This window comes from Centruroides sculpturatus, unplaced genomic scaffold, assembly GCF_000671375.1.
Source record: "Centruroides sculpturatus isolate CEXI.00-Female unplaced genomic scaffold, Cexi_2.0 scaffold336, whole genome shotgun sequence".
Taxonomy (NCBI): Eukaryota; Metazoa; Arthropoda; class Arachnida; order Scorpiones; family Buthidae; genus Centruroides; species Centruroides sculpturatus.
This window is the reverse complement of record NW_019384582.1, coordinates 433,714-456,166: the sequence shown is the minus strand read 5'-3', so window position 1 is coordinate 456,166 and position 22,453 is coordinate 433,714. Positions and strand designations below refer to the sequence as shown.

The 22,453-nt window shown below is 28.3% G+C and overlaps 1 protein-coding gene across 1 annotated transcript; it reads left to right on the top strand.

The window, feature by feature from the left end:
- Window positions 1-2,074: 2,074 nt before the first annotated feature.
- Window positions 2,075-19,469, top strand: LOC111624497 (ADP-dependent glucokinase-like). The gene is made up of 5 exons (XM_023367347.1): window positions 2,075-2,419; window positions 6,104-6,391; window positions 11,686-11,822; window positions 17,463-17,733; window positions 18,852-19,469. The coding sequence occupies exons 1-5, from the start codon at window positions 2,085-2,087 to the stop codon at window positions 19,246-19,248; spliced, it is 1,428 nt and encodes a 475-aa protein (XP_023223115.1). The 5' UTR covers window positions 2,075-2,084; the 3' UTR covers window positions 19,249-19,469.
- Window positions 19,470-22,453: the final 2,984 nt, after the last annotated feature.

Here is a 22,453-nt window from a genome sequence, read left to right as displayed (position 1 = left end):
TTTCCAACTTAGTGGAATCCGACGAGCGCTCACTACACGTTCTCACTCATAGGCTGACTGCCAGCGACTGACGCTTCCTGCAGGCGGGAAAAAATTCAGGACTGTGCATGACTGTCTCTTCCACAACTACACCTAAAGAGGCCTCCCGCGCATCATTGGTTTACGTGGAAAAAATAAAGGTCCGATACTTTTTGAACAGCCCTCGTATAATACAGTATTTCTGTCCTATGGCACCAAAAGGACTTTTACTTATGGTCATTACGAATTCAGCCAATTTATAATAATAAAACGGAACCTGACATAACAAGGACAAATCACAGCTGAAAATTTTACGAGAATACTACAGACAACTCGAACACGTGTCCATGAACTCATAAGCTATTCAGATGACGAATCAAATATAATGCTAATTTAGAGAATTAGGATAATAAATATGTATAAATTAAAATCAAGATCAATTTTATTTTTAATAATTATATATATAGACCTCTTTTTGCAAGCCCATTATCGGTTCGGCCAGGCCCACAATGGGACTGCCGGGTGGTGAGGGACGGGACCCGACATATCCGAACGGACCACCCCCCGAAAAATTCCTGGGGATTTTTCGACCCGTCCGGATCCGATCCCTGGTTCCCCAGAGCGGTAGGCTGCCACCTTGAATGCTCGGCCATCCGGATGCTGACCGTATCGTGGATCAAACCTCACGTACTGTATACATGTACAGTAGTTTGCAAAATTTTAGCAATAGTCCGTTTATTGATGCAAGATTTAATGATGCCCTGAACAAAATACGAGGGCTGTTCAAAAAGTATCGAACCTTTGGTCGGCAAAAATACATTTATTGATTTTGAGGTACAAAACCTTAAATCTCCTTCAAAGTAGTTTCCTTGGTAGTGTATACACTTCTCCCAGCGCTCCTGCCATTGCTGGAAACACTGCTGGAACGCAGTTTTTAGAATGGCCATCAGCCGGTCCGTCGCATTCCGCACGATGTCTTCTCTCGACTCAAATCGGGCTCCTTTTAGTGGCATTTTCAGCTTGGGAAATAGCCAAAAGTCACACGGAGCCATGTCGGGAGAGTACGGAGCGTAACGAACCATAGGAATGTTGTGTTTGCGCGACGAAAGTCTGAATTAGATGCGCAGAATGGGAGGGTGCGTTATCACGATGGAACTGCCAAGTTTTGGTCGACCACAGATCCGGTCGTTTGCGTCGCACAGCATCACAATGACGACGAAGGATCTCCTGGTAGTACTCCTTTGCGATGGTTTGGCCTTGTGGTGCGTACTCACGATACACCACCCACGAGAGTCGAAAAAACTGTCAACATGACCTTGATATTGCTGCGGACCTGCTGCGCTTTTTTGTGGCCTCGAGGATCGTCTCCGAAAGCCTGCTGAATCTTGCGAATGGTTTCCGCTTGGGTATCGCCAAGGTTTTTGGCAAAATTTGATGCAATATTGCTGCTCACGTTGTTCAGTCATTTTCCAACTTAGTGGAATCCGACGAGCGCTCACTACACGTTCTCACTCATAGGCTGACTGCCAGCGACTGACGCTTCCTGCAGGCGGGAAAAAATTCAGGACTGTGCATGACTGTCTCTTCCACAACTACACCTAAAGAGGCCTCCCGCGCATCATTGGTTTACGTGGAAAAAATAAAGGTCCGATACTTTTTGAACAGCCCTCGTATAATACAGTATTTCTGTCCTATGGCACCAAAAGGACTTTTACTTATGGTCATTACGAATTCAGCCAATTTATAATAATAAAACGGAACCTGACATAACAAGGACAAATCACAGCTGAAAATTTTACGAGAATACTACAGACAACTCGAACACGTGTCCATGAACTCATAAGCTATTCAGATGACGAATCAAATATAATGCTAATTTAGAGAATTAGGATAATAAATATGTATAAATTAAAATCAAGATCAATTTTATTTTTAATAATTATATATATATTAAAAATTATTTACATTATTTTAATATATATAAAATATTAATAAGATTTTTTAATATTAAAAAAAAAAAAAAAATTCAAAAAATTAAAGGGCATGTTTTCACGTTGAGAAAGAAAATGGCGGCAAATGCAACGAAATTGTTTGTATGTAGTCTAAGTTTATTGTTTATTTTAATTGCTTACTATTATAGGAAATATAACGATGATCTGTTGAGAGAAAGACTACAAAGTACGCTAAATAATTTATTAAAAGCAGAAAATAGTGTTAAATTAACATATAAACCGAAAGTTGGATTAGGATTTGGATCGTGTCAAGATGTAGTTATTCAGAGTTCGGAAATTATTTTAAATGAAGAAGCGCCGGAATTATCGGAACATTTCGATTCAATACAAAACAAGGAAGAACTACTAAAAGTTTTCGCATATTTTTTTAAACATGGAGCAGCTGCAGAGTAAGTTTTAAATGATGACAATATACAAATTTTCTTTGCAAAGATTGAAATATATATACCAATACATTAAACAGTATGAATGTAAATTATATTGACATTTTATATTATCTCTCGGTATCAGAATTTATGTATTAGAACAGATGATGACACGTTTCAAGGACATTGTTAAGCATTAAAGTTGTGTTTATCAGCAATTTCTTATCTGTGGAGAATTTAATAGCTCTATTTCCGCATAAAATAAAAAGAAAGATTCATTATTCTAAGAATAACACTTGTTTGTTAATTAAAACATGCTACACATATTGCTGTTTACTCTAAAATTATTAAATTATAAATTTTTCTTTAAAAAATGAATACCCCAGTTATGTTATCAATTTCAATTTTATCAATTGATACCATATGTCTAATTCTATGAATATATATGTACTGTACAGTACATACATCACTTGTATCCATCACTGATCCATGCTGGTCCACCAGTAGCCAAGTGGTTCCATTCCCCGAACACTAGGAGTTCGATAGTGGGTTTGTGCCTTGCCAGGACTGGCTGGCCACGTGGAGTTTTCTGGGTTTTCTCTATGTCTGTAACTCCTGAATTGGGGCCAGTTACCCTTAAAAAGACCTCCCAGAAGGTATTCCCCTAGGCAGATCTACTGTGTATGCTGTTTTAACTGTTTCTAATCTATTGGTTGTCTGGTGCAATTTGGCCTGGGACGCCTTTGTGCCATTAAATCTGATAATCCAATTCAAATCAATCCTTTAAATTAAAGATGAGATATTGCTTGAAAATATTTGCTAGAGATCAGTAAATAATAATTTTGAAAATAAAATTGTTAGTATAACATTTTATTGAACAAATAGTTTAATCTTCATTTGAAAGTGTTTAATTCATTATAAGGTCTTTTTAGAACATTTTCAGTTTCTGGATTTGTTTTTCTATTCTTAAGGGAAGCTTTTTGATTGTTAATTTGATTGTTTTAGGCACAATTTGGGCTAAATGATTCAGAAAAACTATAGAAACTAGGGAGGTATAGGAATAGCAGAGACATAATCTTTCAAATATGAAAAAATGTCAAAGATAGAACAAAAAATTAGATTTATGATGAGGCTTGATTCAATATTTATTGGTGTGAATTTAGTTTTAAGAATAATATAACCTATATTTTTAAACTATTTGAATAATTTAGTATATATGATACAGTCTAACCCTGATTTGAGCTTAAGTCTGCCTGACAAGGTTAAGTCCAACCATGACCATTCATATCATTCTTGAAAAATTCTCATAAATCAAAATTGTAAATAGGAATGAGCTTTTCCATTATTTCTTATGGTCCAAATATGTACATCATTCCAGAATAACCCTATCATAAAATCTGTGTTTTTAAAATAACATTAAAATAATACAAAACATTTATTTATCAATCAATGATTGTAAATGAAAGTGTTGATTAGATTATTTGTCAGTATAAAAGGAGCTAACATGTAATGAGAGAAACAAATATGATTCTACTTAAAATATGCAAATATGTAACATATCAGGCATTTCTTAATATAATGGTAAAAAAAGAAAAGTTAGTTAAGACAAGTTTATTTTTTTTTAGTATTGCTGGTAGTATTAATAAAATTACAATTCAAACATTACCATAATCTTGTTATTGAACAATCATTTAGCAAGAATACAAATGTTTACATTGGCATCATTAATAACAAATAATTAAATACCTGTATTAAACATTACAACAATTTGCAACATAAATACATAAGAACAAATTACACAAAGATCAGTAACACTCATCAACTGATAAAACCCAAATTGTTGTACCCAAAGTGGTAGCAGCATGTTGTTCACAACATTGTTACATAGATATAGACATAACTTAACTTGATTAATTTTGACAAATAGCAATAAGTTTGACTGAAATCTTTATACCATGTGATAGTATAAATTGAAAAGTTGCCTTAAATACAGAAGTTATTGGATAAAACTTGGCCCAAGGAATACAATATAGTTCTGCAATTAATTCATTCATTAAATAATTACTCACATTCAGTTTTCCATTTTATTTATTTGACAAAACATACTCCGAGATATGTAACTGCTAGAACAGATCAAGAACTTACAATTACGTAATGAATCACTAGAACAGTAGTATGGTATGCTGTCCATGAAAGCTGTGGATGCACTACTGCTCTTGTATTTTCTAAAATATAAATACATATTGTGTGATTATTTTCATATTTTAATGTACTTTGAATTAATTAAAAATTAATATTTTATTATTAATTTTTTATGTATTTTATTATAAATTTCTATACATGTGAAAAATAATGATAAGATTGCTATTGTATATTCGAATATACATTCTTATATGCATATTCCCAATGAAAGTGCTGTATTGTCGAATTGGGACAGTTTTCATGGCCAAAATATTTGAATCATGTAAAGCAGAAATTACAGGCATTTGCATATGCACTTTACAGAGCACCAATCTCACGTGGTTTAGCTCATAGATGCTACACACCAAAATATTGTACAGCACGTCCAATGATTCTATCCAGGATTGAAAGAGCTTCCCTATCATCAAATGTCACCACAAGCCACTGCATTAGAACAACCCACATTATGATATTTTACACAGTATTTTACATCAAATTTTTTATTTATATAAAAATGATGTTTTTTCCTCCATAACAAATAAAATAATTTTTCAATAACCAATTTCTTAATAAAATTATATCATATTGTATTATCTGTAATATATTAGTCTTTTTGATAGTCATATAATTATCTTAATAAGCAAGTATCTTTTTAAAGCTGGAATTTCTTAGATAAAATCAAAATAAAATTGGACACATCTTTTGTACTTTTCCAGCAATAACTTTAATCAAAGAACAAACTTTTTTGCCCAATTTACGGGCATGCTTCATGTTAGAAGTCATTCCAAAGATGAGAAAGCTATGTTGAATTCTAAAGTGGAAGAATCTGAATATTCTGTGATGTTGTTTAAAATTCGTATATCACAAATACATGACTGTTTCATCTTTGGAACAGCTTTTAACTTGAAGCAGGCTTATAAATTACACTGAAAATGATTGTTCAAAGATTAAAGTTATTGCTGGAAAAGTATGAAAGATGTGTTTCTGTGATTTTATATGATATAGCTATATCAGGCATCCATTGTTACATAGCACTCCTACTAAGTTAATGCCCTCCAAAAGTTCAACCATAAACATAACATACTACAGGTCATATGGCTATTGGTAGTGAATCACATATAGAGATGTCTGTATTCTATGTTCGGTTAATTTTACAGCACAATATATTGATTGCTATATTTGAATGTCTGTCATGGCAAAATAATGTGAAAGATGCATATCAGAAAAGATTGGGTATCAGTATGTAAAATGAACTGTGATTCACTACCAATGGCCATATGACCTGTAGTATGTTATGTTTATGGTTGGACTTTTGGAGGGCACCAACTTTGTAGGAGTGCTGTGTAACAATGAATGCCTGATATAGCTATATCATATAAAATCACAGAAACATATCTTTCATACTTATGTTATACATATGCTATATTATTTTTAACATTAATATTATTTAATAAATGTTTAAATAAGTATTAAATATTATATTATATTTAAAAAAAAGATTTAATAAAAGTTTGTTTTTTTTTTCAGACGCTATATAAGTAATGAAACTCTCTTTAATGAAATCTTGGAATCTGTTAAAAATTCAGAAAATTCAAAATGGACAGTTGGAGGAAATGCGCCTATCATGGCTTTGAGATTTGCTAAAGAAGGATGTGATGTTCTTCTTGGTGCCCAACTATCATTAGAACTTAAAAAAATTCTACCTAGCAATATGATTTTTTCAGGACCATTAATAGAAAAAGATGATATTCATTTATTATTGGAATATTCTTCTGGAGAACACTGGGGTACATATACAGCTCCTAGAGCCAACAGGTTAGATTATTTTTTTAATATGCTTGTATATTTATGTTCCCTATTATTTTTTTAAATAATAAATTACATTGTTTCAAATTTTATTTCTGTAAATAAAAATTTTATAATAAATAATAAAGCAAATAAAAAAGTTTTTATTGAAACATCATTACTATATCATTAAATAATTTCATTAAATGTATTAATTGTCCCAAAAAAGTTTATGCTGATTTTTTTGATGGCATGATATAATATGATTTGTCAGTCAGTCAGTATGAAAGTACTGTACATTATTCTGTACAGAGTAAAGCAATTTTCAAGTATATAAATTAGTTTTAAGAGTATATTTAAACAATTAAAATGAACAAAAGTACATTTAAGATATATAATAATATATATTTTAAGTGTACAAATTTGGTTTTTAATTGAAAAAGACAAATGTTTAACATTAAGAAATTATAACAACATTAAATATGTGTAAAACTAATTGTTAGCTTTAATATATTTAATATTATTGAAAAGCCATTGTATTTATAATTACTGTTCTTATAATAATTGCCTATTTAAATATTCTTATAATAAGAATCTGTCTAATTTGTATTGTAAGGTAAACTGCTTGACCTAACTACTGATGAATTAGTGGTGTTCAATATAAGTGAATAATTAATTTATTGATATAACATTTTATTTATCTATTGATATAACATTTGCAAATATTGAAGTCAGTAAATGAATACTGAGCTAATATCATTATCAGTGTTTGATAGCGAAGACTGTATATAAAAATGCTGACAACTAGTGAATGCTATTCTTATCAACTACAGCTACAATGGCCATCACTTTGTTGGAGTGTACATTAATTGTGAAGTTATTTTCCAAATTCAGGGTAATGCTGTGGACGCTGTTTGCAAATATTGCCATTGTAAGAACTTGACCAATATTGTGGACCAATGTTTCCACAGGCTATCAGGAAAATTATAATGCAATTTGAGACAACTGGATCCTTAGGAGTTTGATCTGGTAAAAGCTTATCATTGCAGAAACCATTGAAGACATGACTAAAGCTGTTTTTGAACAGGCAATGGTGTCATTTTCCCTGCAGCACCATTTACCCTGTAGTGGACAATTTGGAACTAAAATTTTTCTTTGCAAAATCCTTTTCTGCATCCTTTGAATAGCATGTACAGTACACAAATTTTGGTGTTAATCAGCTTAATGGTTGGAGCTACAGAGTCCTCTGACTAGGACAACTTTAATTAAAATCACTCAGTACAATAGGTGCAATGTTTGGATATCATATTTGCTTTCCCAATTGGAATTTATTGGATTGCATGTTGATGTGTATTTCATTATTTAGAAAAACGAAAAAGCTTCACATTGCTTAATAACAAATATGAAAAATGGATCTTTAGCAATAATACTGTATCTAGTAAAAATGTTTATGAATGCAACATAATCAGTCATGTATACTTGACTGATTGTATTGCTTTAAATGTTGATGTTAATCATTATATGCTTGCAGCATACAGAAGAACATTTTTAATGGAAAATCTGCAAAATCACATTTAAGATTTTTTTTCTAACCTCTCTGAATTTTACTGATATGAAGATTGTAAAAGAGCAAAGAAAATATAGTCCATTTACTGTAATCATGGATATTATCATCAGTCATTTAATGCTAGAATTAGTATGTCCCAAAACATACTAGTTAAAATACACTTATAAAATGTTACTTTATATAATAAAAGTTTTTATTATACTTAAAATGATAACTATAGTATCTTCATTATATTATTTACATTATCTTCAGGTAAATATTCTGTAAGCATTTTTAAGCTGCCTTTTTGGACTGAGTTATTAACCTTAACATGTGCTGATAATGCAAACTCATTATCTGTGTTAACAGATGCTTTAAATGCTGATGTTAATCATTATATGCTTGCAGCATAACAGTTTAAATTGTCAACATTTCTTCCTTCAGTTGTACACTAGATATTGTAAAAGAAGAAAAAGAAAAAAAAAAGTAAAAAAAACTGTAAATGAATTATGTTAATTAATAACAATAATTATATTTACTAAATCTTCAAGTTATACATTTTTTTAATTGTTTTAATATCCTTTTAATATAAAAGTCAATAAAACTAGAATTTCCATTAATTTCCAGTAATCTTATTTACTTAGTGTTTAATGTTATCAGTTGGCTATTATCATCAGTAAGAGAATTCCAAAAGTGATTATTATAAGTGAGTTCTTGTATAACTTTAAATTGCTTACTTTATACTAAATTAAGATTTATAATAAAGCAAGCAGTTTTGCTTATTTAATTTGTATAATCTTTTCAGACTGATGTTTACCAACCTGAGGTATGCAAATCCAAGGGGTAGATAAAAAAATATGTAATGGCTGCCAAATATAAATTTAAATTGGCAATTTTTTGTTTGAAATTTGAAAAAATTGTAGACCTATAAATTCCCACTGTGATCCATCTGTCTGTCTTTGCTTAATCTTGAGAATGGAGTTAGATAAATGAAATTCGAGACCAGATATGGAAATCTTAGGGGTAAGCAGGCCCAATTAACTATATACGTACTACTTAGGCAAATCGGAAGTTGTGTTGTTTCAATTCAAAAATTTCCCCTGAAAGGTGTTAGATGACTGGCATAACCGTATTGTTAAAGGAAAAGTATAATGTAGAGGGGCAAGCCACTGTTAATTTGAGATAGAGAGCATATGTTTTAAATTAAATAAATTAAAAATATGATTAAAAAGTGCAGCCTGGCATTGTGATGATGTCAAAATAAATAATTTGGTTTTAAAGAAGTTTATAACTAAGCAACTCAAACTTTTTCTAGCTTATGTTTTTGAAATATAGTAGACCCCCCCTATAACATGGTAGATGCATTCCATTTTATATGAATTCTGTGTTTTACAAGTTACTTAAATACATGAGCCAATCACAGCACAGCACGTGCAGTTTAGGGACTATGGCTGTTTGAAAGGTTTTCTTCCATAAAATTAATCGATTCTAGACTAATTTGACTCAACATTTCCAAAACACGTATAATTTTTGGGAATAATCCATATAAACTATGCTATAAACAAAAAATTGTAGGATTACTTACTGAATGGGCACCATTCGACAATGCCACTGCTTAAGCTTGTTTTCGTCATGGAGCAGCGCATCGAATGGCGAGCGTGTGATTTCTGATAAGTTATTTTTCTGCGAAAAATTCGCTGAACTTTGGAGATATCATTAATATAAATATAATTTTTATGGCCATTAAAAAATAAATGGTTTTTAGTAGTTCTGCTGCTTGTTTAAACTCAACGGTTTGTGCAATATTCGCTATTGGTCTAGAGATCTAGATTTGACCAGTCCTGTCGCGACACGAGTCTGCGATGATGTTTTACCATATTATACGATTCTCTTTTAGTGTGTTTATACGAATATGATTGCAATTTTTTTGGCATGTTATACGAATCCATATTATATGAACCTGTGCTATAGGGGGGTCTACTGTACTGTCTTTTCTTGAGTCTAAGATGACATTGATTCTAACAAGAAACAATGCCCAATTGTTTCTCTGATTTCGATGATTTTTAAATATATAGTAGAACATCAAAAACTAAGAGAGAATGTTTTATCTACCATATTGACAGAAAAATGTTTTTGAGTGAAATCGGTCCTAAAAGTTGGAAAAATTTGAAAAGGGTTTACAGATTGATACTTGAAATTAAACCTAAATTTGAACTTGACCCAGATGGATTAATTAAGTGACTTTTAATGATTGATAGTTCTTACAAAGTAAAAAATACATCCATTATATAGAAATATAACTTCATTATTTAGAAGAAATTTTACTTATATTTTTAGCTGAAAGAGCAGTGTATCTATACAATGCAAAAATTTGTTATATGGAGAAATTTGCTGTATAAAAGTTCATAATGTGGAAGTTTGACTATAAAATGCATAAACTGTATAAAAACTGTATAATGAAATAAATGGACATCCACTGAGGCTCAATCCCTCCCTCTCTCTTGTCTGACTTTGTCCATCTTGTCTTAAAGATCAAAAAATATTGTTAATTAATATTAATATATATTTATTCTTAAATGCCAATTATACATATAAAAATAATAGGTAATTTATTATTTTATGTATTTACAGAAAATATTTAATATACACATTTAAATTATGATTTAAAAATTCATTAATCAAAGAACTAACTTTATTCATAGGCCTATATCATTATCTTCAGGAGATAGAAAACTAATATAGGCACTACACTAGAGTTTATGCCTATTTAAGCTTACATTCATTCATTTTTAAAAAATAAAAATAATTTTATTGTGTATGCATATGTTATGTAACTAAATAAATGTCCTTAATCATAGGTATAATGCTGTAGACAAAAAAGAACCACAAAAACATTGTCATATTTGTCATGTTGATATTCAATGATTGACTATCATTCGTGTCAATGATTGCTCTGTCATTGTTAACAATACTCACTTGAAAAGATTATATCTGATGAAAGACATGAATGCTTAGTATGTTTGGACAATGATGTGAATGTTTGATCAAAGATATTGTCATGTTACTTTGGTCATTCATGTAAATGAATGTAAAGTGATGTTTGAAGACATATATTTTTATTTCACACACACACATATATATATATATATATGTAAAATCAAATAAGGTGTTTATAAGGCCATCAAATTAACCTTATGTAAGTAAAGATATCACACAAATAACAAAGCACAGGTAATAAGGATGAGATTTATTAAAAACTTTCCTAATATAGTAGTAACATTTGCTTGACTCACTCATTCATACAAAATGTTCAATTAGAAGTAGATTTCAAACAAAAAAATGATTACTTTATATAATAAAAGTTTTTATTATACTTAAAATGATAACTATAGTATCTTCATTATATTATTTACATTATCTTCAGGTAAATATTCTGTAAGCATTTTTAAGCTGCCTTTTTGGACTGAGTTATTAACCTTAACATGTGCTGATAATGCAAACTCATTATCTGTGTTAACAGATGCTTTAAATGCTGATGTTAATCATTATATGCTTGCAGCATAACAGTTTAAATTGTCAACATTTCTTCCTTCAGTTGTACACTAGATATTGTAAAAGAAGAAAAAGAAAAAAAAAAGTAAAAAAAACTGTAAATGAATTATGTTAATTAATAACAATAATTATATTTACTAAATCTTCAAGTTATACATTTTTTTAATTGTTTTAATATCCTTTTAATATAAANATTAGTAAAACTGAATGATTATAATTTTTTCAGATTTATAGTTCATAATGATCATCAAAATCCCACATTAATATCTTTAGAAAGTTTTGATTCAGAACTTGATAAATTTAAACCTAATTTATTGGTGGTGGGAGGTCTTCAAATGATGGATAATTTTCCATTGCCATTGGGTATGTATGTAATAATAAATATAAAATTTTAAATATTTAAAAAGAATTTATGCAATACTCTTTAGCAAAAAGAATGCATTCAAAATGGAGGAATTTTGAGTGCATTCTTTTTGCTAGAAATTAGAAAAATTTTTGAACTGTTTACAATATGACTTCAAGAATTTTCATAACCATTAAAAAATTGTTTGATTATGAATCAAACATTATAAATCATCATCATATTAAAGTTGAACTAAATAGATTTAATTATGAATTTTTAAAGTGATAGAATTAGCTATTAGAATTAGAAAATACTATTAAAATATAATACTTATAGTTTGGTAGAAAAAATTTATTGAAGTAGTTTTAAAGCATCAGATTTAGACAAGCAGGAGTATATAAAATACTAATGTCCCTGCTTGTTTTTAATCTATTTATTATCTGAAAAATTCTGTTGAAAAATAATGTTTCTTGTTAGATAAGAAGTAGATGACAAAATAGAAACTTAAAGAACAAGTAGAAGTACACTAATATTCTATCAGTGTTAAAAATAGAAAAGTTGTAGTGCAGGCCTTGTCAAGTAGAAATAAAAAGGTACATTTTGATATAATTTTGATGAAATCTGAGACCAGATATGGAAACATTAGGGGCAGGAGGCCCCGATTAATTATATATGAACTTCTGAGAAGTTATATTATTTCCATTCAAAACTTTTCCCCTGAAAGCAGTTAATAGATGACTGGCACAACTCTATTGTTAAAGGAAAAGTATGATATACAGGGACAAGACACTACTAGTTTGAGGTGAAGAGCATATATTTTGAAATTAAATAAATTAAAAATATGATTAAAAATTACAGCCCAGCATTGTGATGATGTCACAATAAATAATTGCTTGTTTACATATAATTTATAACAGAAGAATAAGAATATAAAGTTATGGACTCACAAAGATAAGTGTGATTTCTAAAAGAAGAAATATACTAATTTTATATTTGCACATTAATGAGAAAAATCTTGGGAAATTCTTCAATAAATATTTTTATATTTATAACAAAAAATAATCATATTTTTTATGTTATAAAAATATGATTATGTTATGTTATGAAAAATAGTGTACCATACTCTAATAAAAATATTTTAATATTATGTGATACCAAGAATTTTTTCTGTTGATATTAACAGAATTAATCTTTTTATACCTTCAATGAATATTATTGCGTCTATAGTAGTTTATACTGTAGACTCAGTAATATTCATCAAAGTCTGAAGATTCTTGTGGATTTCCTGTCATTATATATGAATCATTTTTCAATATTAAAGCTAAATACTTTCTCGGTCAAGAGGAGTTTCAGTGTGCTTTCTTCTTGTGAGAAGAACAGAAGAAGTTATTTTGAAAATAATAGAAAAATGTTAGTGAAAAAATTATTTAATGTTCAGGCTCTATAAATTCAGTGAATATGCTTCAGTTATTTAGAAAATAAAAGAATATTGATAATTTTGCTAATTTTTTTGGACAGTTCTTTGGGTTTTATGCTAAAAATAAAGTATTGGCATAGCTTGATGGAAGTACACTATCTAAATTTTAAGATCATATAGTATACAGATTTATGGAACAGAAAATTTTATCCATTTAATGTCTTATTCCTGAGTAAAGATTTTCATAAACCATCCATACACCTTACTTGCTGAGATGTGTTTAATCAAAACACTAAAGTTTTCAACTTAATACAATAGGCCATCTTCCACTGTAACCAAACTTTGAACATATTTTAAAAACAACATTTAAATGACAGAACATCTGAACATTTTTACATTTAAATTTAAAACAAAATGTAAAAATGTTCGGATGTTCTGTTGTTTAAATGTTGTTTTTAAAATATGTTTGAAGTTTGGTTACACCTGAAGATGGCCTATTGCATTAAGTCGAAAACATTAGTATTTTGATTAAACATATCTCAGTAAGAAAGGTGTATGGATGGTTTATTAAATGTTTAAAGTAGGGTTTCTCATTTCCCAGTCTTTTGCTTGTCCTGGGATTCCGAGATAAAAGTGAACTGTTTCCTGGGATTCTGGGATAGAATTAATTATTTTTGAGATATACAAAATATCATGAAATCAAATGATATAATTATTTTTCATTTTTTAAAGTAATTTAATACTGTTCTGCAACCTCCAAAATCATATTAATAATGCTGTATAAGATATATTTTAAAAATTACCTTTGAAGTATGTAGAAATTTTCACAAATAGAAAAAATTTATTAAAGTTTGCTGGAAACTGCATACAACAATAATAAAAATGCTTTGAATTGAGTTGAAAATTTAAAAAAATGAACTTAGATCAAACTTCTAACTTAAAAAGTAATTTTTGTTTTTTAAATAAAACATAATACAAAATATTATTGTAAATTTTTATAATAAGATTTTAAAAAACAAAGATGGTCAATACTCCAATCAGTCAATCTGATTCTTATTTTAGTAATGAAAAGTCCTGCTACTGAGAATGCCCTTTCCGATTTAATTAATGTTAGTGGAATCGTCTTTAGTGCATTTAAGAGAAGGGAGATGTTATATGTTTATTTCACAAATAGCCTGGAAGATTTCTATTTCGTTTTTGAGATTGTAGTACTACTTTTGCTCTCTAGTATTCTTGGTTTGTTTTACGTTGGCTGCTTTAATAGCGGCATCAAGCTTATAGCTCGATAATTTGGCAATTTGTTTGGCTTTAATAATCAGGTTTATGAAGAAAAACTTCATACTTGCAGACTTTGTACTTGTTTGTATCCTTGCCCAATTTGCACAACCTGGTGTTATGCAGTTATTGAAGCTACTGGGCATGGTTAAAAATTAAGACAGCATAAGCACAATTATTCCATATATTACAGGTTCTGACAAGTAAAGAATTTTCAGAGTCCTGCCACAAATAAGCTATGTACTGATTATTGACCACTTGAGACATGCCATAACAATTTAAAAAACTAAGTAGGTTTAAAATTAATAAATACAAATGTATTCTGACAGTTTGTGTTAATTATACTTTCTATTTGCAAAATTTATTCAATCTTAACACAAAATAAGAAAAAAGTGAACTTTTAAGAAATTTGCAGGACTTCCCGGGATGAGAAGAATTTCCCAGGATATTTCCCGGGTTAAAAAACAACTGGGATCCCGGGATCTCACTTGAGAAACCCTAGTTTAAAGCTGAGTTGGATATTTATTTAGTAAAGATTTTCTTCTATACAAACTTAAGAATATTTAAATCACAAATAAAGTGAGCCATGAAGATAATTGTAATTGGAAAAATATTGGGAGAAAGTAAAACAAATTTCAAAAATAGCAATATTATATGACTTTTCTGACTTCATGGGAAAAGTATTAAGAACTAATATGCAGAAAAGAAACAAGCAAAGCAAAAAAAAGATTGGTTATAGTACAGTAATGATAATAAATTTTAAGTTTTAAAAAAATCTAACTTAAAAGATTGCATTTCTGAACCTGAGGATGACTGATAAAAGCAATCAGAAATATTAGTTTTTAAATAAATATATTGATTTAAATAATTTATTTTCTTTATTGAAACACACAACAATAGGTGTAATGAAACAGTATTTCTGTCCTTTATAGTTTTGCTAAAATCCTATTGGAAAAATTTGGAATTTTTATTATTAAAATGTTTGTATTTAAGTGGATATACCATATTTACTCACATATAAGATGAGGTTTTTATTCATTTTTCACTACTTCAAAAACCCAAGTCATCCTGTATGCATGAGTGAAGGATTTTTTGTGTTTTTGCAATAATTTTTGTGAACTGTGTATTCACAATTTTTACTGGATGCTCACCCTCTGGTGTTTAAATACAAAAGTATTTTATTTGGGTCATTTGAATTGTTTTTGTGTATTTTCAGGAGTATAGATGAATAGCAATAGGAAAAGCAAAGCTTTTGAATTGAATTCCAAATTGAAATTCCAAAATCACATGGGAGCCCGATATAAGTTTTAATCCATTCCCATGTGAAAACAGATGATTATCCAGAAATCAGAATTCAGATAAACTCATAAGAGTAATTGATGGAGATTGGATATGATTTGTTAGAATTGACAAAAAAGGTTTCCGATTGTCCAGCTTCACACAAACAAATTATGTCGATTTTACAAGATTTTTCCTTAAAGTTTAAAATACCAGTAATTTTTGCATGACAATTTGTGCATTTACATGCATTTGATATTTTATTTGTGATTAAACGAAATAAAATTAAAATTGTATTAATAAATCTAATTTTCTTTATTTTGATCGTTAAAGTCACTTCACATCCTATATCAGGGGTGGCCAACAGTTTTTGCTTCCAGGCCAGAGGCTGCCTAGGAAGATTTTGAGGTGGTGTGAGATCTCATTGTGGTGTCATGATTAGATTAGAGATTACAGATTCATTTTTCACATTATCATGCTTTATCAACACTCAGCACTGTACTTACGAGATTTGTAATGGAGGGTTAACTCTAAATGCGCAGTGAGTTATTGACCTTTTTTTTTAGGCGTCAGAATTTTTCATTCAGCTATTTGGACTTCAGTAGCTAATATTGAAAGATTGATTGCGGGCCATATGTTGGCCATGCCTGTCCTATATGCAAGATTGTCTAATATGTGAGTAAATATAGTAATATTATTTCAGATATCATGCAGTGATTAGTATAAACATTCATGTTTATTCAGCAGTGGGATATAATGCAGTTTCTGTATTCAAAAAATAGGAAGAAAAAAAGAGTAGAATGTGTTAGAGTAAAACTTTATTACTATATTTTTGTGCATATAACTTGCAAGTTATCTGTATTTAAAGGGCAATTTGAAGAGAATGCAGATTATGTGAGAGTGGGTTATATGCCAGTTTTTAAATTTTAATCATAAGCTTGCAACTATGGAGAAGTGGCTGTGCCTCCCATAAGTACTGTACAGTGCACTTATTTTTGCTCTCTCTTACTCTATTGCATTTGCATGAATGTCATTCCCAAGAATGAAATAATATAAATTTCTAATATTATCATCTACATAGCTATAGATGAAAACTTTTTGTTATGGTAGTCTTTAAATTCATTTTTTGGATTTTCATATATCACGAAACTGACATTCTAGATTTATAATTTCTGTAAGAATTTTGGACATTCAATTTATGTAATTCTAGCTAGAGTGTAATGTAGCACAAAAATTTGCACTCTAGTACATTTATACCGTTTATTTTATGCTGAATTTATGGGTTTATTAATATTGTCCTTTGTTATTTTACTTAATATGTTTCCATAATAACACCATCATCACAGTAACAAATTATTTTTGCTTGAATGATTGATTGAATACATTCTTAATTTCTTTATAAATATTAACTTCTACAATTCTAAATATTTGTTAGTTTAGTAAAAAAAAAACTAACCTTTTACTTTTTATCATTATCTAATTTCTGAAAATAAGCTCTTTAAGTTGAAATCACTTAGAAGTAATTTATATGTAGTAATTTCCATTCTAAATAAAGCATTTATTATATGATTTCAAAAATAGTATTTTGTTTTGCATGTGTGCTATGTGAAATATATAAACAAGCAATTTATTAATAATGTTAACATAATTATGTTTATGTTAATGAATGAGATATTTTTTACATTTATAGATGTAAGGAAAAGCCGTTTACAGAAGGTACAAGATATGTTGGCACGTCAGCCTAAAACAACACGGATTCATTTTGAAATGGCATCTTTCACTGATAAAACTTTAATGTCTGATTTAATTGAATCTATCATTCCTATGTCAGATTCCTTAGGTATGAATGAACAAGAACTTCCAAATTTATATCACATGATTATGTACAAAAATATTACTCTTGTTTCTGAATCTTATCCAAGAGTTGCTATTATTTTAGATCAAATGAGGGATGTATTTAGGTAAGTAGAATTAAGTATATAATGTAGAATTAAAGATCAAAATTATTTATTTAACTTTTCAATAATTATATGTTAAGAATATATAAATGATTGATGACTCATTAGCAATGAATAAATTTATGGAATTCTTGTAAATGGATTAAGCCACAAATTTAATGGTCTAGAATTTAAAGTCATTAATGGTTCTAATTTGTTTTAGTTTTATTTTATTTATTTACAAAATAAAATAAAAATATTTATTTATTTTAAATCACTATAAAAAAGTAAATCATTCTCTGTTTAAACAAACCAAGTTACAAACAAAAAACAATTGATGACAAAGTTTTTGAATATATTGATTTCAAGAATTGAAAATACTTCCTTTTTGAAAAAATTATTTTGTTTACTTAAATTTACATATTTAGCCAGTCAAATACCTTTTTCCTGCTTAATTTATGAGCTAAGTGATGATCATTTTAAAATTTTAATTTAAGCAAAAATTAAATTTTTTAGATTTAAATTAATGATTATTATTTTTTTAAAAATAACACTTACAGTTTTAATTTTATATTTTTTCTAGTATTAAACTCTTATGGATTTAATAGTTCTTAATTGACATTTATTTCATGAACAAATTAGAATTTTTAGAATCAAGTAATTTTGATTTTATCTTGGTTGACTGTTAATATTAATTATTAATTGCTTACTTTATATCAGTGTTTCTCAACCTCAAACGAATCATTGCTCCCTTCAACGCAGTATCGCCCCCTTCAATAAAACTGTTACGTAGTATTGCTCCCTTCACTTCAAAATTCCGATGCCAGAAGCCAAGGCTAATGCCAAATTCGTACTGCGTTGAATAGACTAGTGACTAGTATAATGTTATTTGTTTAATTATTGTATGATATAATGAATAAAATATCTAATTATTCTTAATATAATGCTTCACTATATTGCCCAGAAAATTGTTTTTTGCCCCCCAAAATATAAATTGTTACTAATCGCCCCCTCAACATGGAAAAACGCCCACATGGGGGCGATATCGCCCCGTTGAGAAACACTGCTTTATATAATGAAATAAATTCAAGAATAGAAAATTATCCTTTGTACTCCATATGGTTGATTTTATTCTTATTTAGATTGTTACAAGATACAGAAGAAGTGAATGGAAGAAGAAAATTAACTCGACTTCATGTCCATACATTAGCATTCCAAGCCATTATGACCAAAAAGAAGTCATCCTGGAAAAATTCCATGTCTGCTGCAGCCAAAGCAGCACTGACAGCTCATCGCCACACTTGCGGGTCTGACGAAATTGATGCTGACAAAGCCAAACTCATTATGGATGATTCTTTTACCACAAGCAGAGGAAAAAATGCAAAAAAAATTATATTCGAAGCTAAAAAGCCAGTTGCTTGTTGGGAAGAGGATGATATAGAAATATGTGTGGCTCCTGTGCTTGTATGTACAGAAGTTCTACAAACAGGTGGTGGTGGAGATAATGTTTCATCAGCTGGACTGGTGTTACAAATTTAAAGATATATTTAAAATATTTTACTTAATTCCAGCAAAATTATTAAATGAAAACACTATTATTTTAATTATAAATTAATAAATATGAATAAATCAAAGAAAGACAAATTATAGCTGAAAATTCAATAGTCATAGATTTGTTTTAATAGATGATAATTTATATTTTCATATTGATGATAAGGATATTAAAAATTGTTAGTTTATTTAATTCTCAAAATTGAATATTTAATAATTACTATGTAATAATCATACATTAGTTTTCTTTTTATAAAAATTGTTCATAAATTTTGATAATGTCTCACTTTATTTTACATATTAATTGAAATTAATATTTTAATCAGTATTGACAAAAAATATATTTGATGATAAATATACTGTTAAATGTGGCTCAAATTAAAAGAATAATATACTTGTTTGCAAAATATATCCAAATAATTTGCATGAATAAATGTTAGTAATAGATTGAAGAAAGGTTACTGTTGAAAATATTCGTCATGAAGGAATTTTTCTTACTATCAGTTTGTTATACAATATACCAGTTTTATAACTGCAATAATTATTGTTTCATTAATAATCAATAAAACTGTTGGAATTATTTTTCTAGTCATAATAAATAGTTGTTTAATGTTGCAATTTTTTATTTTTTATATATCTAAAATTAATAATTATTGAAAGAAAGTTTTTATTCTTTCTTGCTTGCTTTAACATTCCACATAACAATTTTTCTAACAATACTGTATATTTGAAAGTTTTTAAATTCTATTTTCAGTCAGTAAGATTTTTTAAAGGAAAATTTCATATAAGAAACAAGATAAGGTGCTTTGATAATAATATTGTTGCTAAAACAAATATTGATCAACCTATGTTAGGTGACCTGAGAAAGATAAACATGTCTATTTTGTGGTAAATCCAATAAGATGTTTATCTTAATTTGTTGATATATTTATATGTAATTTAAGACATTAACAATGATTGAACACTGACTGAAAATTTGCAGGAATTTTATTAAATATCATTCCTTTATATTAGTGGCTGTAGTACTTTCTTACATGTTTTTAATTGAATTTATTCCATAAATTATATCTATGAAATTATTATATAATGCTAATCTTTTTAACTGAAACATTGTCTAAAAATTTAATTTCATAATTTTTGGTCTTATAATAGGCAAACTTACAAGGTACCCACAAATTGAATATGTTTATTATTTTGACTGTCTAGTTGCTATTTGTGATAAATTATTTTTTCTTGTAACATTACATAATCTTCGATGTTCTAAAAAAAGTGAAATGTTTGTGACCAATTTCTATAGAATGTAGCATTATCTGAAATTATTTGTAAATGACATTAAAAACTATATTAAGAAAAAAATCATAAATTTTTAATGGATAATAAATCATTGTTCTGCAGTATTTTATTATTACAAAAAAAAATGATCTATTTGTAAACTGTGAAGCAATTGACATTTTTTGATAAAAATTATTGCAAGTGTTAAAGTGGACACTGTTTGTTTTTGTTTCTCTGTGTAAAAATGAGAATGTAATTAAAATTTATTGAAAAATTTTCTATTTTGTTTTAAATAATAAGTAGTAACAAGTTAAATAAATATATTTTTTTAACAGTTCTGTTTGGGATTATATTGAAGAAAATGAATTCATAAAATTAGTTTTTATTTTTGTAAGATTAACATNTTGATGTGATACATTTGTAAAGTATATGAAGTCAAATGTATGAAAGTTTATCATATTATAAAAGCAGTTAGAAAGGTAAAAATAAAAGTTCCATAATCTCTTAAGGTAGGAAAGTTTTACTTTTTTAGTGAGTACAGTAATACCTCGACTTACGCGAACCCGGAGTTATGCGATTTTCAAATCTCATGGATTCCTCTTTTGTTTGAGCACCATGCAACTCTTGATTACTCACTCCCCCCACGCTATTGTTCAGCTTACATGTTCAGACGTGTAGCGCGGAATGGACACATAGCTACAATTTCTTTTGTGTTATTTATTTCTGTGTTTGTTATATCTACGAAGACTTGAGAGACTCTGTGTGGTGATTTCTTGTAACCGTAAACGAATCAAAAGACGAGATAAGATTAACGAGAACATTTATTAGCTTACATATATTCGACTTGGATTTTACACAAATTGGGAAATTATACCCCGACTTACACGGTTATCGCTCGGTCCCACCTATCGCGTAAGTTCGGGGTATTACTGTATATTATAATGCATAAAAATTATTTGAAATGATAAAACCATAAATTAAACAGAAAACAGACAAAATGAGTTGTATATGAGTAAAAGTTTGTCATTTTTATGATGAAATATTTTTAAATTTAAAGTATATTTTCCCCTCTGAATTTGAAGATAAACAAAAAATGACATAAATTGATTTTAATAATTTGGATAGAATGTAAATTATTAATATAAATATTTACAATGTTATGACTGACTAATAACAAAAAAAAAAAAAGTTTCAAATACAGAAGTTTTTTCAATTCAGTATGTTACTGACTGGTTTCTGAACTAGCTAAATGAATTGTTGCTGTTTCAAGTGATTATTTACAAATTAGTATTTTTTAAATCCTATAACTTAATATTTATGGATTTCATGTATCTACAGATATTTGAACAACTAGATATACAAACCATTCCAGACATTTATAGATAATCATCCTGCCAAATGTACAGTACAGTTAATATCATTATTACTTTTTTACTTTTTACTACAAAGTAATAAATTAATAAAGTACAATTATCAGTAGTATATATTTTATGCAATGAAATTATATAAATAATCTATTAAGATAAATATTTGTCATATTTCTCATTATTATTAATTTTGTAGTAAGTGAAAAATAAAAATCACTTACTACAAAATTAATAATAATGAGAAATATGACAAATATTTATCTTAATAGATTATTTATATAATTTCATTGCATAAAATATATACTACTGATAATTGTACTTTATTAATTTATTACTTTGTAGTAAAAAGTAAAAAAGTAATAATGATATTAACTGTACTGTACATTTGGCAGGATGATTATCTATAAATGTCTGGAATGGTTTGTATATCTAGTTGTTCAAATATCTGTAGATACATGAAATCCATAAATATTAAGTTATAGGATTTAAAAAATACTAATTTGTAAATAATCACTTGAAACAGCAACAATTCATTTAGCTAGTTCAGAAACCAG

Coding starts and splice junctions, on each gene's coding strand:
- LOC111624497 (XM_023367347.1), top strand. CDS start 2,085: ATGGCGGCAAATGCAACGAAATTGTTTGTATGTAGTCTAAGTTTATTG. Junction 11,823..17,462: donor TAATTTTCCATTGCCATTGG/GTATGTATGTAA, acceptor TTACATTTATAG/ATGTAAGGAAAAGCCGTTTA. Junction 17,734..18,851: donor CAAATGAGGGATGTATTTAG/GTAAGTAGAATT, acceptor ATTCTTATTTAG/ATTGTTACAAGATACAGAAG.